Source organism: Chlamydotis macqueenii, chromosome 20 (assembly GCF_036417535.1).
Source record: "Chlamydotis macqueenii isolate bChlMac1 chromosome 20, bChlMac1.mat, whole genome shotgun sequence".
In the NCBI taxonomy this organism is placed as follows: domain Eukaryota; kingdom Metazoa; phylum Chordata; class Aves; order Otidiformes; family Otididae; genus Chlamydotis; species Chlamydotis macqueenii.
The window spans coordinates 2,719,054-2,740,179 of NC_141575.1; the positions used below are offsets into that span (position 1 = coordinate 2,719,054).

A 21,126-nucleotide genomic window follows, 5' to 3' on the forward strand; every position below is an offset into this window, starting at 1 on the left:
AGGAATGCAAATGCTACCCAAGACTAAGCAAGAGCTCTTTGTAGTGATGGTGTCTGTGCCCTAACTCCTTGAGTTTAGCCTTTACCATGGTAAAAACTTCACAGGCTTTTCCCAAGAGGCTGCCAGTCTCTTCTAGAGCCCAAAAGCGTTCTTGAAGATCTAGAGGGTGGGTTAGGGTTGTTCACTACTCGTGAACTGTGACAGCTAGCCCTTGGTGTCCAGAAAAGGTTTGTATTAACGGTGGGAATGATGTCAAAGCCTGTCTGGAGGGAAAGGGGAGAGGGGCTGGGAAAAGGCGCTGTGGCAGCGTGCTGCTGGGGGGGCAGAGATGCTCTCCAGGTGTATGGTACTGCGTTCTGTATTTCGTTGTGCTTTCTTCTGCTGCTGGAAGGCTTTGCAATGCAGTTTTTCCACTATGACTCAGGAGTGCTTGGAATGTTGATTATGAAACCATTAGCCATAGCCGTGTGCTTCAGGAGAGCGATGCAGTTGCGTGCCTACCACCAGGAGCCAGCGAGTTCCAGTAATGCCTGGCTGGACAAGTTTCACTTTCTGCACACAGGAGCCACCGGGCTGAGCCTGCTGCTGCTCTAGTGTGACTATAAATAACTAAAACCAGAAATACCCCACCAACCCCCCCCAGGGACGAAACAGCCAACCATAGATACAGCAAGCGTCAGTCACTGAAGTTTATTTTGATTGAGGAAGTAATACAAAATAATTGTACTTAAAACATCCATGCATCTGACAACAGGTCAGTGCCCCATGTGTTCCTTGTTACAAGTTTTCTTTAGAGTGGAAACTGACAAACACCTACACTTAAATAGAAGCTATTTGTTTTGGGCACACTTAAATTCACCTTTCAAATAGGGTTTTTTTAAAAAAAAAAAAAATCCCCAAACTTATTTACACAAAGCTCAGTTAATTCAGTTGTACAAAAACTTCACAGCAGAGCGCAGGCCCTGGAGCCAGCCGTTGGCTAGTGGTGGGAAATGCCCCTTCAGGAAAGGCTCACAGAACGCTGAGGTAGAGCCTTTACAGGCGGTAAGGGACGGCGCAGGCCCGAGGGGCTGCTCGGGCCCAGAGGAGCTGGCAGGTGGCTCTGCCCCACGCTGCGGGCGCTGCCCGAGGTGGGGCCTTACCTCCCGCTGGTGGGCAGCTGCCTTGGGGCAGCCCTAGGCGTGCCCAAACCTTGTCTTCTCATGGACAGCAGCTCTTGAAGTAACAGATTTTTAACTTAAATCAAAGAATGAGTACCGGGCCAGTACTGTAACCAGCTGGAACTGAGACAGAGGCTAGGCCGGTACTAAACCAGAAGAGCGTCCCCGAGAGATCAAGGACAGCAGTACCTCAACATTTGAGTTGGTCAAGACAGTAGTCATTTCTCCATGTCACCTGAGAGTTTACAAGCAGCTCTGACCAACGTGTTTGAAAACGCACATCCGAGAGCCAAACCAGCACCGAGAGCCAGGATACCCACCACAGGAACGCTTTCACTGGGAGGGGACAACACCGAGAACCCACGCCTGCCCCCGGGCTACTGCCGCCCACAAGCCTCAGCTTTCAAGACATCCTTGACTTGGTACGAAGTTCAAACGGGGCTGAAGCTGTGTCTCACCTCCGGGCTTTCCCGAGAAATTGCTCGCGAGCAGGAATGCAGTGTCTGTGACACCACCGGAACACCGGCTGGCCTGCTGGGGAAGCAGGCGAGTCTTGTCAGAGTGGCCTAGAAAAAGCAGTAAAAGTGAGTAATAAATTTAGGTCTTCAGTAAGGAGAGACACATTAATCTCTTTTTTTTTTTTTTTTTTAAGAAAAATCTGGATTTTAAATAAAAAGGTAAGACATAGGGAAAAAAAAAAAACACCACAAAAACCAAACCACCAAACCCAACAACTTTGAGGAAAATTTGCCCTTCCAGCCACCTTAGCTACTGCCAGAGTAGGAAAGTGTTGGAAAGTACCATCACCCTCCCTTCTGAAAAGCCCTGCTGTGCCCCTAAGATGGCAAGCACGTGGCTGTAACATACTACCAGTGAGCTAAAAACTATTAAAAACCCCCCAAACCCAGAATTCCTGCACGCAGTAGAGCATTACCTGAGTTTTTGCTGAATTCAGACCATCGTTAAGAGACACCAGCCGCGCGCTTTGGGCTACAAACAGCGAATCTGAAGAAGTGCTGCTGACGAGCTCATCCAGCGCATCCACCTGCCGCTTCAAGCTGTGAAGGGTGCCTTCCGTCTGCTGCTTCCCTCTGATTAATACTTCTACTTGCTTGGACATGCACTGCCGGAGCTGAGCCTAAACACAGCAGCAGTTCTGTTTACATCCAGCCAGTGTAATTTTCAGGGCTGTATTTTAAATGTCTGAGGACCTTAAAGTCAGGCCTTGAGGGATGTGATGTAAGAGTCTCACAGCACAGGCAGAGGGCAGCGCGTTCGTGAACTATTTTTAAATAGCTCACCAAGTCTGAAATAAGTTACGGCCTTTACCATTACCTGCTTGAAGGGAGAGTTTAGTTTCTAACTAAACTTGGCCAGCACCTGTGCCTCAAGTGATCACAGGGGCTCCCGAACTGCCACTTGCCACGTGGCCAATATGCCACAGCGTGATATAAATGAGGGAATCTTGTTGGAATGCTCAAAAATCCAATTAACTGTTAATTAAAATTATTAATCTTGATAGAGTATGCAGTTGCTAGGCTTGCTTTTACTGTCCCCACCCAAAGATCCCCCGTAGGAGTCACTGGGTACAGAGCGGACGGGCCAGGGCTGGGGGAGGATCCCCCGCGCCCCTGGGCAGCTCCGACCGCTTTTAGAAGGGACCCAAGGGACACGGCAGCGCGACTGGGAAGAGATGAGCTACCTTCAGCCGATCCTCGCGATGCTGCAGTTTTTCTCGGAGAGCCTCGCCACGCCATTGTTCATCCTTTTGGAATAAAAACAAAAACAGCACATTCAGCAACGGAGCCTTACAGCTAAAGGTGCCAATGCTGACGTGCCCAGCTGCGGCACGGGTAGCAGTGACTTTTGGACAGCATTTTACCATTAAGGAGACTTTAGAAAAATTCAACTTTTCTTGCAATGAGAGGAGTCTCTTGTCAGCAGCAGCAAACGGAGCAGTCTCCTCTAAGTGATCAGATTCACACGGCTGACTTCCCTCTACTTCAGAAGATTCTTCCAAATCTTCCAACGGTTCCAGAGAAGATGGGCTTGAAGATCTGAACCCCATCCTAATTTCATCTTCAACTTCCAGTTTAAGCAACGTTGCTGTGTTCTCTATTTCCCTTTGTCTCTTTTCCACGTCTTCCTGAGTTTTAACCTGCATCACAGAACAGTCTCACTGTTTTGCTGTCCCATTACAAATGCATCCATCCAGAGGGATCTTCCTGCGTAACTGACCAAGGGCTTATTTCTGAAGTGTTTGTCTTGACTACTGCAATCAGAAATCACAAAGCCTCTGACCGATGCAGCCCTAATTCTGACATTAGCTTTGCCTGTGAACCCCTCAGATGGTAACAGGGAAGCACAGTTACCAGGCACAGCTCGTTAACGTAAACCTGCTCCTACTCTGGTCTTGCAGGGTCTTCCTTGACTGGTTTCTAGCTGCTAACAACGTTCACCTGAAGGACTCTATTGTTAAAGGGCTTAGAAACAATCTACAAAGAATTTATTAAAGGACGAGGAGTCGGACAACACGGAGTCACCTTTTAAATTAAAAAAAAAATTTCTTCAGAAGAAGAAAAAGCTGGCCCAGGTTGGCACTAACAAGTTGTGCAGTGCCTGCTGAGTAGCTCTGAACGTTGATAACATTTAGTGATTTGCATTAAGTTACAACTCTCGTTAGGCCAAGTTCCTGTTACCTAACCTTAACTGAACAGGAGCCAGAGCGAACCACTGCCTGAACTGAGCTGACAGCAAATGCGATGGCGCGTCTGCAACGTATCTTGTGCCAGGCCACCATGGCCTCCAAGGTCTGAGGAAGGAAATACAGCTTCAGAGCTCGGCAGCCCTGCACCGAGCGCTACGCACGCGACCGACTGGCCGCTGTTGCTTCGTTCATTTTTAACCCGAGATTACTGAGCTGCCTTATCCTGCTGATTGTTAACAAAGCTGAACTTCTCCCAGATCTGGGAAAATCGCATGGCCGTTTGAAGCAGGTCTATTTCTAACTGGGATACCGCGGACAAGAGGAGATCCAAAGCCAACACAATACAAACTTGTCTGGAAGACACCGCTTTCCCTCACAGCCGCCTGTACTTGGCCGCTGGGTTGTACCTGGGCTTGGAGATCCATGTAGTCCTGCTGCATCTGGCCAACCTCCTTAGTAAGGCGCTCGGCTCGTTCATGGTTGTCATGTGCTACTTGTTCAGCAGCTGCTATATCACTCTGCAAACACTTGTTTTCATGCTTTTGTTCCTAGGAAAATGCAGAAAGATTGCCTTTCACTGAGAGCATCCACTGCAGGAAAGGGAATCAGGAGAACCCACGTAACACAGTTTCTTCAAGTTAAAAAGGCAGAAACAGCATTAAACAGGAGTAACTGGAGAGCTGTTCTGCAGCACCATCTAGAAATGCCGGAGTCTGGTTGCCTCAAGTTCTGTCTAGTCAGGAAGGTACTGCGTTACTTTGTTCCCCCTACAATAAAAAACGGCTGTTCTTTCATTTTGCAGTTTTAGAAAAACCCAAATCCCCATTCTCCCCTCGGCCGGGACTTACCTGCAGTTTTCTTTCAAGCTGCATCCTGTGCTTTTTCATTGCTTCTTTCAGACTCAAGACTTTTTTCTCTGCTTTTCTCCTCTCTGACACTATCTGATCTTGGAGATGGTTTAGCTCAGATTTGGAGACTTCCAGTTCTTTTTGAAGAGACTGTATTTCTCTATTTTTTTGTTGCAATTGTAATTCTTTTTCTGAGAGCTGATGTTCTGTAATTAACATTTTTTAAAAACAATCCTGATTAGCAGAAATGTAAGTACCTTGGCATATTTCATACACATTAGGTATTTTTCAAACACATCAATGTGCTAAGCAAGGGTTTGTCAAAAACACTGACACAAGGTGAGAGGGGATGGAACACCAGCTGGCTTCAGAAATTCAGTTCTTTGAGGAAGTCAGTTTAAGGCTGGAGAGTCAATGCAGGTGCTGCATTAGAAACCACGCGAGATTAACAGAAATATTCACTGGTTTCATTAGACTTAGAACTCGTTATTTGTGCAATGAATCTTACTGCTTTTTCTGACAGCTTCTTCAAGTGCTGTGCACTGCGACTCCTCCTTGTCCAGCTTTCTGAGGTTTTCTTCCGCCAGCCTTACTTTCGTTATTGCCTGCTCCAGTTTCTTGTGTTGATCCGTTAGCTCCTTTTCCAATAGTATTTTCTGATTTTTCACTTTAGCAGTACATTCTTCCAGTTTTTTTCCTTCATGCTCTGAGTTTTGCTTGAGGCGATGAAGAATCTGTGAAAAAACCCACCACCAAGCTTTAACTAGTACCAACTCAATGAGAACAAATACAACAACCAAAGGCATTCTACAACTTAAAGCAGCATGAATTGGAAGGAACTGAAGTCGAATACTCCCTACTGACAAAAGAAGCCTGAATTTTTCTTCCCTCTCACTTCCAGCACAGCTCCCTCAGTTTTTCTTTCGGTTAATACTTTACTGAAACCGCGCAGCCAACCTAAGTTAATCATATATTCCTGTAGTAAAATTAAGTCCTAGTTTTCATGAACAGCTGATGAGCTTTGCACAGCAATCCTGCAGAAGGATTGCTGCCAATAGCGATCCACTCAAAACCAAAAGGAAACTTAAGGATTAAAAAGCCCTAGAATTTTTTCTGCTTAGTTTTGGAATTCTGGTATGCACCTGGAGTTAAGTTTTGATTTGTTTCACTTGAAATCCATTGCAGCATTTCAGGTACTCTACAAGTCTGCTCACCTCCCAAGAGAAATCAACAGCACGGGAAGAAGTTCTCTGAACTACATCCAGCTGCTGCTGTATCTTGGCAGCCGACAAAACAGAATTACAGAGAATAATCTGTACCAGTCCATCTCCGCACCCCATCACCAGCAGCCAAGACACCACGCTGCCCGGTGTTCCACTCCCTCAGCCCCTCCTCCACTCAGCGGTCACTGCTGATTTTGCAGCAGTTTTGCGATCAGTTCAGTGTAAGACGACGGGCCTTTGTTGTGACACACTAAAATATAACTGGATGTTGAAGGTTTTTGGTTACTGCTATTCCACTAAAATGAGGTTTCGCATTTCTTAAAGCACTGGTATATCATTTGTACAGCTGCCCCCAAAACGTTTTTGCCTGCATGAGGCAATACTCGCTGTCGGTGATGTGCATTATTTATAGAGGTACGGGAAAGTGAGGCAAGTCAGCAGTATTACCGCTTCTTGTTTGGCTAGTTCTGTTTCTTTCTCTTCAATCTCTTTCTGGAGCTGCTGCAATTGGTTCTCCCTCTTCTTCTGTCTCTCTTGGCAATCCTTACGTTTCCTTAAATACTTTAGGATATCTTCTTTCAGGGTTGCCTGCTCTCTGAGCAACTCATCCTGATGCCTTGTGTTATTTTTCAAATCCTGCAATATAAAACATAAAAGCAAGTGACATCACTAGCTGGTGAGAGGAACAGCTCTCTGGCATTTGAGAGAACACAACTGATCACGTCTAATCACGCTGAAGATTACCCGCCATTTAAATCAGCCACTGAGAGAATTAACACAATAGGAACCACCAGATAAAAAGGTAAAGAAAAAAAAAAAAAAAACAAAAAAACAAAACCAAACCACCAAAATCAAACCCCACAATATCTTCCTCCTAACAGGGTGATTTTGCTGCTGTGTCTGGATTGCTTTCTACAAAGAAGAAAAATTCAAAACCAAATAAATACACACACACACACAAAAAAAAAAAAAAAAAAATCCCCAAAACCCCCATCAAACCAAACGACCCAAAAACAAAGCCAAAAAAGAACCCGCTCCAACTTGGCAATAACAATCTGACTCGGAGTCATGCCGGTTGCTGCCTAGCACACAAAACCCAAGCCAGGAATTCCATTTGGTTAGGTACCTCCTGTAGTCCAAAGCACTCCATCCAGCAGAACAGGGCGGCTGATAGCCACTGTTCCTCCATCGCCTGATTCTGAGCTAGGTGCCTAGATGAGAGATGTCACCCCTCCGTTCTGTGTAACCATCTACTCACCCTGGAAAGTATGTATTTCATTAAAACAAACCTGTTCTACTAGTTGAAGCTGTTGCCTGGAGTCCTTTAACTCTCTTTTCAGTGTTTCTAGTTCTTCCTTTTTTTCTAGAAAAATATTTGGTGACAGATTTTCAATCAGCAGTTTGAAATACCTATACAAATAAATTATTGCTTTCCATAAGTGAAGAATAAACAATAGAAAAGCAGTTTCTAACATTTCCACCTTTTCGACACGTTAAATACTTTCTGCCTGCAGATGTTTGAGCATGTTGGATATTTAGTATCAATACAGTGCAGTTAAAGTGTCTCTTTTAGCACAACTTATCTTAAAATGTATTACATCTTTACCTTGAATTTCCTTCTGTACAACAACAACGTCTCCATTCAGTGATTTTTTTTGTTTGTTCAGTAGATCTACCTCCTGCTGCAGGTTTTTAACGTCCAATTCCATTTTTTCTACATTGGACAATGCAGTTCTGCTGCTATCTTCAGTAGCAGTTAAGTCTCTGTAAAATGTGAGTACGCATTCTCTATTTGTTGGAAGCACTTGGTGAGAACTCAAACAGCTGCATTTCAGTAGAAGTTCTCTCAGCTCAAGGAGATGCTACCTAGTAATCATCAGAGCAAGACAGCTGTCCTGTTCCAAGACTTCACGTTTTGCTTTTCATAACATTTCCCATTGCATAACCATGATATAACAAATGCTGCTGCATTCATCAGCTGTATTGCTGAATATTTTCTGAGTCTGCTCTAGACATGCTTAAAATAAAACCTCCCCAGGATATAAGGAACAGCATATTCTGTGTAACTGGGCACCTCAAAGTTATAGCTGTATTTTTAATTACAATAAACAGACATTCAAGGCACTTCCCATCACTTCTGATCTTTGCAGGGGAAAAAAAAAAAAAAAAAATTCCCCCAACCTTCTGGTTTGTGACAACTTCTTTTCCAAACTCTGACAGTCTTCTTCCAGCTTTTCCTTTTCTTTATTCAAAGATTCAATGTTATTTTGCAGAGTGCGCATTTGAGAAACCAGATGTTCATTTTCCTGACGGTCTTTCTCAAGTAGTTGTTCCTGCCAGTCTACTTCCCCTTGCTGACACTGACATAATCTCTGAATATTCTCCAATTTTAACTTCTCCTACAAAAGAAGGCATCGTGAACAATACATTTGTATGGTCAAGGAGTAGAACGCGTTATTAACATATTTAGCTGCAAGGTTTAAAAACCTTTCATTCACAGAGATCACACGTGGCTACAATGCCCTCTAACTCCTGCGTTACAACAAGGAGAACTGCTTGAAGTGCCAGCTTAATTGGAGTGTATTTAGGGTCAAGGTTATGATGAACATGAGCAGGAGGACTGGACAATAGAGGTGCAATCCCTTGTTCCATCACAGTTTAACCACTATTTTCCCCCCACCCATAAGGGCAGCACATCCCTCCATCACAGGGATTTTGAGAGAATGACCACTTCAAGGGCTGCAAGCTCAGGCAATGTAGCAAGGTGCCAACTTAAAGCGCCGTAACGGAAAGGTACCAAGTGTATCAATCAGTCTCTTTTCCCTGTCCTTCACAGAAAGAGTACAGAGAGAAGAGGTAAAGTCTTTCAAAAGTAAGCAGCAGGTAGTATCTGCTTACGTATACTTGTAAATGCTCTCTTCGCAAAGGCCTGTTAGATTTTCTGGAACTGCACAACTGCGTAAAGGAGGGCTACCCCGACCCTGACCTAACCATCCTTCAGCTACGAGGAGACTGGCAAGGGGATGCCGCTGATCTCTCTGCCCGCTAGTAGCAAAGCTGAATGTCTGTCTGTATTTGTCAAAAAAGACTACTGCACTAAAATACCTTTTAAATGGTAGAGAAGATCACGCAGCTGATTTAGTAAGCTGTCATCCATACTTACTCTTTGCAAGTAAGGACACAGATAGAATCCAGAAGACAAGACTCTGGAAGCTAATGCTAAGCAAACAGTATTCACGTTCTACAGCCACAGAAGAGCCTTCTGTCTTTCCGCGTGCTCTCCCTCATACGCACCCAAGAAAATCCCTTTATTTTCAAGGGCCTCAGTAGACTTAAGACTTTTCTGCGATAAGCTGAAATCAGACTACAAACCAATTGATTTAAGAGTGTAGGGACTCTGTGACTCAGATCTTAACAGAACCACAGAATACGCAGATCGCTCCTTCCACTCACTGTATTAGCTATAGAAGAAATACTTACTTCCAGAATTGCAACCTGCGTCTTTTCCAGCTCATTGACCTTTTGGTCATGTTGTAGTTTCAAACCTTGAAGTTCTTTATTTTCAAGCTCCAACACTGCCACAACATGTTTCAGTTCTAATAAGATTAAAGAAATAAAAGGTTATTACTAGCACATCAAATGCATTCTATTGCAAAAAGAGACACCAAGGAAAAAGTAAGAGACACTACACTGGTATCATCCCTGTAAAAACTCTTCACGTTTTCAATTGCTGCGTCAGACACACCAGATAATATATCTGATGCTGTTCTACCAGCAAGCTGCAGGTCCCTAGGTGTCCTGCTCTTCCTATGCCCTTGGGACAGAGTATCTCACTGATAATCAATTAAAGAATGTCTTTCAGAACAAGTACAAAGCTGCAAACTGCTGCTGCTTGTACTTCCGACAACCTGACAGGATTTCCCTGCCTGAAAGGGGATTCCTCCATTTCCCCACACATCCTGATGTTTAGTTCTTCTGTGAACGTGGCACAATCAGCTAATGCCTCCTAACCACACAGTGCTCCAGGGTGAACTGAACGGGTCAGTCCTGTCAGCAGGTTTGCCCACGTTTCTCTCTGGCATGGAAAACCCCCACCCCAAATACAAAGCAGCACGAAGCACAGCCTCAGCTTAAGCGAAGGGTATCTGTCAGCTCTCTATAAACGAGGAGAATTCCAGAGAACTCTTTCTCTGCAGTCGCTCACAGTATTTAAAAAGGAGCAAGGAACAGAAGACTCCAGCAATGTACACCTGAGAGCTTACAGTGTATTTCTTTCCCATCTGCACAAAATACTCTCTAGTAAAGTAAGGCACATACCTATCTTATGCCTGGTAATTTGCCCAAGTATTCCTTGAAGACTTTCTTCCTCTTTTCCAATATCCTTCTTTAAGGAGGAAAGCTGTGTTCTTTTCTCATTAATCTGGACATCCAGATCTTTCTTCTCAATAGTAAGCTCTTCTAGAAGTAGTTTTATTTCCTAAGGAAATATATCAGTGTTACAAGGAACGCCATTATTTGCCATTTTAAATAAAGTTTTTCTTTAAACAAAAGTTCTAAATATTTATAAAATTTAAAAAGTCTGTCAACAATATTCTGGTCAGTTTATTTCCACAGTTTATAGTTACAGTTAGTTGTGTAAACAAACAAAAATACGTAATATTTAGGTTAAAGTCTTGCTTGTTGACAATTTAAAGTAGTAATCTTGCCAAGATCTTGATCTGCAAGTCTGACCAGAACACTGTCATTCAAGTGAAAAATCGGTAGGCCAAAGCAGAAAGCCAGACCAAAAGCCCCCACAAAAACAAAATTCACCTTGATACTTTGTTGTTCTTTCAGAAAGAAATGAAATACAGAATCCTTTAAGTAAATGGGGATGGAGACAGCTGACTTATGCCAGCTTTGGTGTGTTTTACACACACTGATCAGACTGATTTGCTTTAGCAGCTGCTTGTCTCGGCAACAGCAAGTAATTCAGAGACTTTTTAAAATATAATTTAGTTATCAAGGGGCCAATTCTGTAAGTGTTACTGGAGCAAGGGAGTTGTTCTTATTTGTGCATCTGGATCAAGCTCTTAGTCACACAAAACCATAAACTATTTTTCAGTGGGTTTTGGGAGGTTGTAGAAAGCAAAACTGATTTTGTGGAAACTTTACTGGGAGATTTTGATACTTCTGTTCTTTTGCTGTTCTTCAGAGATATAATTAATTAAAAAACTAATTTGGAAAAGTTACTCTTATTTGGCGTAGTTTTTCATTTGCTTCAGTCTCCCCGTCTTGAAGAGCTTCTTTGAGGTCACCTCTCTTTTGAGAAATACAGTCTTGAAGGACGCGGAGCTCTTCTTTTCTTTGATTTAACTGTTGCTCCAGAAACAGGAGCTCTTGTTGCTGAGCAGTAATCTGCAATGTAGAAGTTTAACAGAAGAAGCATCTGAAGGCTTTTATTTTTGTAGCTACACACATGCACAGGAATAAGGGCAGTACGCTGTTCCCTGCCGGAGAGGTTTGAGTCGTGTAACACGTAAGGATCTCAGAGCAATGAGCTTCATCTGCTGAACCTGTATAATTAAGCCAATATTAAAGACTTAAGTTCTGATCTGGACAGCACAGTCCTGTACCTCAGAGAGTGAAGTTTCTTACTGTGAAATGCAGTATGAGTTGTCATAGAGCACTCTGCAGTAGCATTTATGATGCAGAAATGCCAGCGATATTGGGATCATACTTATTATGAGTCAAAACAAGGAGAACTCAAATTACCAACATTAAACTTAAGAACTAAATTCTTCAGACAAGGCAGTTCAGAATTAAGACTCTTCTCAGCTTTCAGTTACATCAAAACACACAAAATTTATAGTCCAGAGTTAATCAGAAGAGCCTTACCTGATCTTTCAATCTTTCCAGTTCAGTTTTCTTGCCTTGAAGAAGGTTTTCTGCTTCTCTAAGAATTTGGAGGTGATGTTCTTCATTACCTTCTGCAACTTGAATATCTCCCTGAAGCTTCTGAAGACTGACAGTGAGAATAAAAACATGGCTCAGAAGAAACAACAATACCTTAGGCAGTAACTTACTGGAGGTGGACATCTTTATTTTTAATTTACCGTAAACTATATTAGATAAAATACTTACCTTTCAGTTAGCATTTCTATCTTCTGGTTTAATGACTGGAACTCAGAGTCTCTTGCAGCCACCATTTTGTTGATTTCCTTCAAAATACCTTCTTGATCCCTCTTACGCCGTTCTAAATCCCTTGTTTCTGCCTGTAATAACCTAAAGAAGCATTTACGCCTTTTTGTATTAACATATTTTAACAGCTCTCCCTCTCCAAAAGCATTATCTTGGTATCTGAAAGAATCTTGTTCTTCTCCTCATCCCCACTGGATACAAATTCAGAAGAACAGTGTACCTTAATTGCTGATCTGCTTTCACAAGTTTAACGGCCATTTCCTGAGCCCTTCGCTCTAGCTCCTTTGCCTCAGTTTCAGTACGGGACAAATGCTGTTTGGCATGATTGTACTTTTGAATAGTGTCTTTAGTCTAGAGCAAAAATTGAAGATTATTGAAACAATACATTCCCATCTTACGCTTTCCACATCCATAAGCTGCAGATTAGCCATCTGAAAATGACCTCCTGGCTTCAATATCATAGAATCATAGAATAGTTAGAGTTGGAAGGGACCTTCAACGGTCATCTAGTCCAACCCCCTGCAAGAAGCAGGGACATCCCTGACTAGATCAGGTTGCTCAGAGCCTCATCCAGCCTGGCCTTGAACGATTCCAGGGATGGGGCATCCACCACCTCTCTGGGCAACCTGTTCCAGTGCTCTACAACTCTCATTGTAAAAAATTGTTTTCTAATATCTAATCTAAACCTACCTCCTTCTAATTTAAACCCATTACCCCTTGTTCCACCTGAGCTTTCTCCCTTTGTATGCCATGAAGTAGAACCTTTTCTCCTCTCTTGTCTAGAGTAGAAAAGCTTCCTCCTCTCTGGCAAGGACCGAAACATTTTCTTTTAGCACGTCATCCCATGACTTATTTTCAAATAAAAGCATTCTGAGGCTTCAGGTTATCCAAGTGAAAATAAACTGCTTAAACAAAAATCCTCTACTTAAAACAATCTTAACACAACACATAAATCCTTCTGCACTTAGGGTTACAGCTTTACTTACTTTCCCCCGTGTGCTCTCAAGTTCCACTTCAGCTTCTGAAAGCAGCCTATCTGCCTCTCTAAGCTCCGCGCGTCGTTTCAGAAGAGTCTTCTCTATACATTCTATTTCATCTGCAATATCTTCATGATGTTTAAGAGACTTTTCTAACTGCAATTCTGCAATAAGGTTGCCAGTATACCCTTCAATAAAGTCCCTAAAAGGTCAGGAAGAAATACATGGAATTAAAATACAAAATGCCAGAGGCCTGGAGCCTCTTGAAGTTCTACTCCATTTACAATTAATTGTAAATGAGTCAAAATTGACTTCCAGTGGGAAAAAGTTTAGGTACATCCACATGCTTACTTTAAATGCATTCTAGTGCAATATTCTTACTTGCGTTTGTTATGCTTTTGAGCTGCTCTTCGTAGCTCTGCTACTTCATGATCCAACTCTTCTCTTTCATGCAGAAGTTCTTCTATGTTTTGATGCAATTTTTCCACCTCTTTTTTGTATCTATGCTCAGCTGCCTCTGACCATTTCTCTTTGTATTTCCGAGACTTTAAATAATACACAGTGTCTTCTAGCCTTGAGACTTCACTCTCCTACACACAGGAAACAGAACAACAAAATTAAGACCTGTTTTCTATTTCAGTCCTCCCGGGACACAGGAGCAGCTACAAACAGCAAAACTCAGACTATCAGCACTGAAGACAGAGCATTCCTATCCGCAAGCTCTCTCAGATCCAGAGCCTTCCTAGCAGAGACTTTTTTTTTTTCCTGAGAAACTGGACTAATCTGTGAAAATCAGATTTTGCCTTTTTTTGTGTGTCTGTTTTTAAGAAAGCATGTGTTAAAAGACACTCCCAATCCATTTGTAAGTCAGTTGCCTATGGTCAAACCTGCAGCTTGCAGCTCTGTATCTTACCAAATCATGATGTTCAGGCACATTGCAGTGAAGCACTCCAACAGGAACGAGCGGGACAGTGAAGTTTGGAGGAAGAGGGCCATAAACAACCTGGGCTCCCACAGGAGGTGGCCCATAGATCACAGATCCAGGGGCAACCGAATCTCCGTTTGCTGCTGCAGGAGGAGGGCCATAGACTGCAGTTCCCTGAGGTACAGGGGCACCACCTGGAAGGACTGTGTAAATAACTGCACCCGGTGGTGGTACAAAGGGCGGCTCTTTGGGAACACTGGTTTCTTCATTTCCTTCACTATCTCCCTTCGCTCTTTTATCTTTACAAAAAAAAAAAAAAAAAAAAGAAAAAGTTATTTTAAATCACTTTTTCAATAAAATATATTCTTCAAATGCACATTCTAAATTCTATGTAATGTACAAAAATATAATAAATGCTGCTTAAACTGAATAATAAGTTCAACAGTAATATATAATTCACTCATGAAAAAAAAAAAAATTCTCAGTGACCTCTAAGCAAGTCCATCTTTAGTATGTTCCTAAACATTCTGAGACCATGAGACAGACGTACCTTTACCAGAATTTGTTTTGTACAACCTATTTCTGACTGGTGAATACACCCAACATCCTCCTTGACTGGGCAAGTCTTCCTTCCTGCACTGCCCATCTTGACCACACCCTCTTCTGGGTGGGGATGTGCCAGAACACCATAAACAAACTCCAGAATCTTTCGTGCTGCGAGAAGCAGGAGTTGAAGCCTAAAGAAGAGAAGAATACGTGTTGATCTAGAAATAACAAATAATGTAAAATAAATTATTTGTTGTAGGGACTCTAAAGCACTGGTTTTTCAAGAACAGGCTATACACACTCTGCTTGCACTCACTTCCAAGCATTATGCTGCTTTAAAGAGAGCACTAACTATAATTTAACAATATTTCTCTTAAATGCAGACAAATGCTGCTTTCCAAGAAATGTTTGTCTGTTATGTCCCCTTTTAAATCTTTACCTAAATGAATTTACAGTACTGCATTTTAAACAGTTGTCTCCAAGTTTTACGTGTACCAGACTCCTATTACACAGTAACCGGCTTTATCAGGGAATATCTGTGTATGTGGTGTTTCAGTATTTCTCTTACATGCCAGCCAATAATTTTTCTTAAGTTCCTCCCAAACCTAGCCAGTTTGTAGTGGACTTTTATGTATCAAATGACTTTCCACATAATAGGATTTTTATTTCTGACCTGTGATGATGGCATGTAATACCAGTATCCCCTTCTTTTCAATGGATCCGCTATACTGGTGATGTAATCATTCTGGTATGAAAGCACATTTCTGAGTGCTGCAATTTCATCTTGTAAGCTGTCAATTTCATCTTTGTTACCTGTAAATTAATCACAGTTTTATAGGCATATAAGGCAAATAATTAAGTCATAAAATACTTCATTCAGCTTTAGTTAAAGTAACAGTTTAAACCTCTTCCCTCATTATTATTCTGTTAATCTGAAACAGTATTAAAAGATTAATTGCTGAGGAAAAAACTAAACGTTATTATACAGCGATGTAGATATACACTGGCCCTTGCAAGTTTGTCACTTTAAGACTGCAGAAATGCAAGTTCATACACAGGTAACTGATGCTCATTTTTCCCTGTACATAGATCTCTGACAACATCCTAGAGCAGCATAAACTGAATGCATAACACAATTAGCGTTTTCTAAACGGTTGTAAAATGTGTTGTTAAAGCAAACTAATGGAAACTGACAGTCATTCTGATTCTCAAACTGAGGCAGAACTTAACTATATTTCCAAAGGTCACAAGGCACATCAACTGGCAAAGCTGGAAACCTAGAAGTGCCAGCCAGTGCCACTGCTGGTTCTTAGCCATCCATTTCCTCCATTCCGCCTATGTGAAGAAGGAAAGACCCATACACATCGCACAATCACACTCTGTCTTGCTGTTTCCTTCACGCACATAGATACAGAAAATCCACTGAAGTGCAGTGATTTAAGGGCTGACTGTATCCTGTACAGGAACTACACAGGAAGCTATCCTGAACAGTTTATTCTAAAATAAACTTCCAGAGCTCTGAACAGCTGCTCAGATCAAACAGTGAGAAATATGGAGAAGAAATGAAGTCTTCTGCATCCATGCTTAGCTGCAAGAAATGAAGAGAAAAAGAAGAGATTACCTGTCCCAATGTTATCCAACAAGCATCTTAAACGCTCAATTTCTGCTTTTTGTTGCTCCATAGCTTCATTTAATTTATCAATTTCAAATTTCTGAGAGCTTGATGTCACAGTCTTCTCATCACCTTTCTCCATTTCATGCTGAAACTATTTAAAAATAGAAGTTTAAATCAAAGCAAAGTACTTCACTTTGGACTGTGCTAAAGCTTTTCAAACACCTATCCACCCCTACAGAAATGTTCATCCAGCAAAACCCATGTACCACTTTGATGCAGCAAAACTGTTCTTCCCACCTCCTCGTATGGCCAGGGCTTACAGACACAGCCCTGTAAGGGCATTTAAACGAACAGGTGACAGTTTTACTCAAAAGTCAGCTACTCCAGCCAGTGAGATTTTCATTTTGTTCTTTGTCAGGTGAGGGAAGAACATTGTGACTTGGGAAAACCTGAGGAAAAAGGGCAAGGCAGACACCTCTAAATACAGCATTTTCAGAAACTAATCGAACCAATATATTTAAGTATTTTATCCTACTCATACAGAGCAAACATCACTGCAACCTACTTGTTCTTCCTTCTCTTTGAGGAGCTGTTGTAACAATTCTATTTCTGCTTCTGCTCTGGCAAGATCCTGGGCTGCACAAGCTGCCTCAGCACAGAACTCTTCAGCTTCCTCAATCTCCTAAAATTGAAATTTTAGTTTGAGCTTTAGTTTGCAAGAATACTTCACAAGCTTGCAGATGTCTCATGCAGCTTTGTGAAAAGCTGACTAGTAAGAAGCACCAGCACTTGTCTGTTCTGAAATTCCAGAAACTTTATGTAAAAATCCTGTTTCTACTTTAACTTTACAGTATTTCTACTGTGAAGATGTTAGCATGCAGCCAAAAAAACGGTTCTCCATTTAAAAACTTGAACCATAAGAACAAACTTCCATAGTCCCTTCTTTTGCTTTTCTATCTTACGTAACAATGTATTATCTATTGTTGGACTTTCAATTAATAAGAGGCTAAACTTGCCTCTCCCTCATCTTCTAACACACAGCAAGGATGCCTGTCCATACCCAAATTTACTCAGGCATTCATCTATTCTATTTGAAGATCAGACTCTGTCCAAAGCAAGAGCTCCTGTGCAGCAGGACAATTGAGAATAAAGCTCTGATGCTGAATTAAAAAAAAAAAAAACCACCAGGACTGTTCCTATTATGATGGCATTAGAAAGCACTACTTACATACAAGCAATTAATTATCAATGTTGATTTACCTCCGTTCGCTCCTGATTAATTCTGAGAACAGTCCCATGAAGTGCCTTCAGCTGATTTTTAGCAATGGAGAGCTCTGTGGCTGCCAGTTTATCTGAAGTGATGATTGCTCTCTTTAATTCCTTCAGTTCTTTATCTAGACTGTCAAACTGCATTTGTGCCCTGGCATCTTCTATTTTTTTCTGAAACCAGGAAAAAAAAAGGTTTTATAAGTTTTAAGTAAAAAGCAGCCCAGAAGAAAGGCTTTCTGTTGGTATTACTTTTTTCCCCCCACACACATATCCCATTTTGTATTGTATGCAGAGAAATAACAGAAAAAAAAAAAAACTAAAATAAGGACAACAAAAAAAAATTAAGGAAAAGAAAGATGTTATATTTAACCTCTGTGTTCCTTCAAGTATTTGAGAAAGCAAAATAACTCATAAGTTTTTTAATCTTCTTTTTGCAAGCAGAGACCGTGCGTGGTCTTGTCTTACTCATTCCTACCCTGTTCTCTAAATCTTCCAGCTGAGCAAGAATAGTCTCTTTCTCTTCATCTGCCTCTTGGAGCTGTTGATCAGCAAGGCCCTGGATTTCTTCCATGCTCTTTATTTTTTCACGTAAATGCTGAATTTCATTCTCTAACTGATGGACCTTATTCTTATTCTGCCTGTTTTCACCTTTAACCTGTAAGTGAAATAAGTTGGAATGAGCAGCCAGAAGCGTTTTTTTCCCTGAACCAAAAGCCACCCTAATGATTTAAAGAAACAACTTTTTGGGAAGCGTAGTTACCAGCATACTTTGTACCAGAAAAAAAGGAAAAAGAACTGCTTTGCCACTGTAACTATTACATTTAAAAAGTGCTCAAGTTATCTTGGCAGCGGTATGTATAGTCATCTTTTGAGGAGATTACTGGCTATATTTTTTTACCTGTAATCGAACTCTCTACTCCCTCTGAGACATATCATTGACTCTAAATTCTAATTCACTAAGTAATCAGGCAAAAATCATAAAGACTATTAATTAAAAAAAAAAAAAAAAAATCAGACTCTACTGTTACATGAAGACCAAAACCTCTGTCTCTCCTTGTTATCATACAGTTAAAATTAAAGATTGCTTCTGGAAATTTTAATGCTTATTAAGCCCTTCTCCTCCAAGGAAGATTTTCACAAGCTTTATATCAAAAAAGTCAACAAAAGGTTGCAAAGGACCACATGTCCTGTCAAATATCCAATTTAAACACTTACCAAAAGAAAGCAATCATAGAATCATAGAATGGTTTGGGTTGGAAAGTAATAGCATCCTGCTCTGATTCAAGTTGTTTCTGACAAGCAAATTTATTCAATCTGTCTACCTTCAGTAAAATTATACTCCTCTGAAAGATGGAGTGGAGCAAAGCTACATCCATAGTGAAACAGCTGCAAGTTACATTTTTTTAGACTAAGCTGAAATTATCTTACTCTTCCTATTGTTGTTTCAATACATGCCTGTCTATATTTCTCCTGTACTTCTTCCAGTTTTTCACGCTGGGATACCATTTCTTCCTGCAACTGCCTCAGTCTAGCCCGTGCTTTCTCTTTTTCCCTCCGAGCATCAGCAAGGATGTCATTAAATTCTTTCTGCAGATTTGAAAGGCTTTTCCCTAGAACATCAGCTGAATTCTGACATCTGAAAGAGAAACAATCCAGGTTCCAAGAGAGAAAAATAATGACTTTAAATTGTGATACCAGATACTGAAATAATGCAGCCTAACACAACAGTGCAAGTTTAAGACATCCAGTGTAAATGAACTCAGGTACAGCACTGAACACGCTACCCTGCAGACACACCTCCACCCTGGCTCTATTTATACAACTCTGTCTTTGTTTATTACCATTCTTTGTTGCTGGGTTACAAAGAGGGAAAAAGTTTATCCTGTCCCTTGCAGTGAAACCCAAGAGGACCATGTATTTCCCTCAGTAATATAATTACTGAGCTCAGGTGATGTTAACAGCCACCCTTGTTGCTCTCATGTACTTACCAATTGCACATGCACAAATCTTACACTGCTTGTACTTTTATTTTACTCACTTCATCTCTCCAACTCCTGTCTGAAGCTTTTGCTTGAGTTCATTTATACGAGCTAAGACTTCCTCAGGATGAATTAAGTTACCAACTACATGGTTTAGCTGATTCTGAAGATCTTTAAGCTGTTGTTTCAGGAGATTATTGTCTCCCTAAAAAAAAAAAAATATATACAAAAACACCCACACAACCATAAGCAAACAAATGCACAAACAATAAAAGCTAGAAATTTTAATACCTAGATCTGGTTTGGGCTTTTTGTTGTTCTTGTTGGGTTTTTGGGGGGTTGGAGTGCATGGTTTTTGGTTTTTTTTTTTTCCTTCTCTTTCTCCTTTTTCTGTTCTTTTAATAAAGAGTACAAACATTTTTTTTCAGCGTGGCCTGAACCAGTATGCCTAGAGTAATCCCGTTAATTGAGCCTTTCAGCAGCTTTAGGAAAAGGGACGCTCAGTTTCCAATCTCAATGAATCTCTCACTGATCTGTGACACTGTATTAAAGTAGAAGTGTTTCTGTACACCTGCATTGTTCATTAAATGCCTGTGAGTTCAAGATCCCAGGCTCTGTTGCCTGTTGTTGTAGTGGGATGCCATTACTGTTTTGTGGCAATTAACTAAGATTCCTCAGGATCACAGCTTTAAACAAGACAATAAATCCTGCTTTAGGTATTCGATCTGTTTTTACTTCTGCATCCACATAGTTTTCTTCCTGACATGTACTGAATGGAGCTTGTGGGAAATGAAAATACACAGCAATTTACCAATCCCACTGCAATATAACTGAGCAGGTCTGAAATTATTTCAAAGGTAAACCTAGATACCCGAAATAGACAGAAGACTATGGTGTAGGATCTCTGGACAAGAGCATTAAATTCAGGAAAAGTCACAATTATTACTGAACTTTAAAACAAGATTCATACAGAATCCTTTAAAACTCTTATCACTTTCCCCTTGGGGGACTAGGGAGACATATTATGTATTGGGTAACGTTTTACAGGAAACAAATACTTCACCTGTAATTGTTTGAACTGAGAAAGGAGCTTATGATTTTGTTGTTCCTTCTCATCTGCCAGTTGTGCTTTGGCGAGAGCATTCTGTAATGCCTGCCTTTCTTTTTCAAGTTCAGCTTGCAGGGCTGACAGTTCCATCTACAAACACAGAAAACCAGTATGACCACACCCCCTAAAAAAAAAACCCACAAACAAACCCAACAGAACAAAAAAACTCCAATCATCCCAAATTAAATCATCATTATATCTACTTCACAGGTATATTTCCTAGAACACCATAATCATGACTGGTGCTGTAAATTCTAATCTAGACCTAGCATGAGCATGTCCTACCCACCAGCTAACAGACAGATTTACATTTTATCAGTGCTCTACAAAGCTCTTCCTGAAACATCAAAACTAAAAGACTTGGAGGGGCTGGAGACAGATCACCACACTATTGTTGTTTCTGCCTGCAATCTGGAATGTACAGTTGGAACAAGCCTTGCAGAAAACCACCATGTTTACGATTTCTGATGAATGGAAACTGAACCAAGATAGTAGTTACTGTTCATCATACACAAATCCAAATGAGGATCCCCAACAGTAAGATAGAATGGGATCGTACAAGTTAAACCATGCATCGTTATTCCCCAGC

The 21,126-nt window shown here is 41.2% G+C and overlaps 1 protein-coding gene across 1 annotated transcript in view; it reads right to left on the bottom strand.

Moving 5' to 3' along the window:
* Window positions 1-665: 665 nt before the first annotated feature.
* The window catches only part of CNTRL (centriolin), a 35,725-nt gene continuing 15,264 nt past the window's right edge, over window positions 666-21,126 (bottom strand). The window contains exons 15-43 of the mRNA XM_086763595.1: window positions 20,493-20,627; window positions 19,489-19,634; window positions 18,906-19,086; window positions 17,926-18,105; window positions 17,442-17,621; window positions 16,747-16,863; window positions 16,188-16,332; window positions 15,240-15,379; window positions 14,571-14,757; window positions 14,009-14,319; window positions 13,477-13,685; window positions 13,105-13,297; window positions 12,339-12,469; window positions 12,062-12,202; window positions 11,816-11,942; window positions 11,171-11,335; window positions 10,256-10,415; window positions 9,419-9,534; window positions 8,120-8,337; window positions 7,545-7,702; window positions 7,228-7,301; window positions 6,386-6,574; window positions 5,224-5,449; window positions 4,716-4,921; window positions 4,275-4,415; window positions 3,043-3,318; window positions 2,863-2,925; window positions 2,095-2,298; window positions 666-1,726 (exon numbers count right to left, since the gene is read on the bottom strand). Of these exons, the coding sequence (XP_086619721.1) occupies window positions 1,592-1,726; window positions 2,095-2,298; window positions 2,863-2,925; window positions 3,043-3,318; window positions 4,275-4,415; window positions 4,716-4,921; window positions 5,224-5,449; window positions 6,386-6,574; window positions 7,228-7,301; window positions 7,545-7,702; window positions 8,120-8,337; window positions 9,419-9,534; window positions 10,256-10,415; window positions 11,171-11,335; window positions 11,816-11,942; window positions 12,062-12,202; window positions 12,339-12,469; window positions 13,105-13,297; window positions 13,477-13,685; window positions 14,009-14,319; window positions 14,571-14,757; window positions 15,240-15,379; window positions 16,188-16,332; window positions 16,747-16,863; window positions 17,442-17,621; window positions 17,926-18,105; window positions 18,906-19,086; window positions 19,489-19,634; window positions 20,493-20,627 (4,854 nt within the window). The 3' untranslated portion in view covers window positions 666-1,591. The remainder of the gene's footprint in view (window positions 1,727-2,094; window positions 2,299-2,862; window positions 2,926-3,042; window positions 3,319-4,274; window positions 4,416-4,715; window positions 4,922-5,223; window positions 5,450-6,385; window positions 6,575-7,227; window positions 7,302-7,544; window positions 7,703-8,119; window positions 8,338-9,418; window positions 9,535-10,255; window positions 10,416-11,170; window positions 11,336-11,815; window positions 11,943-12,061; window positions 12,203-12,338; window positions 12,470-13,104; window positions 13,298-13,476; window positions 13,686-14,008; window positions 14,320-14,570; window positions 14,758-15,239; window positions 15,380-16,187; window positions 16,333-16,746; window positions 16,864-17,441; window positions 17,622-17,925; window positions 18,106-18,905; window positions 19,087-19,488; window positions 19,635-20,492; window positions 20,628-21,126) is intronic.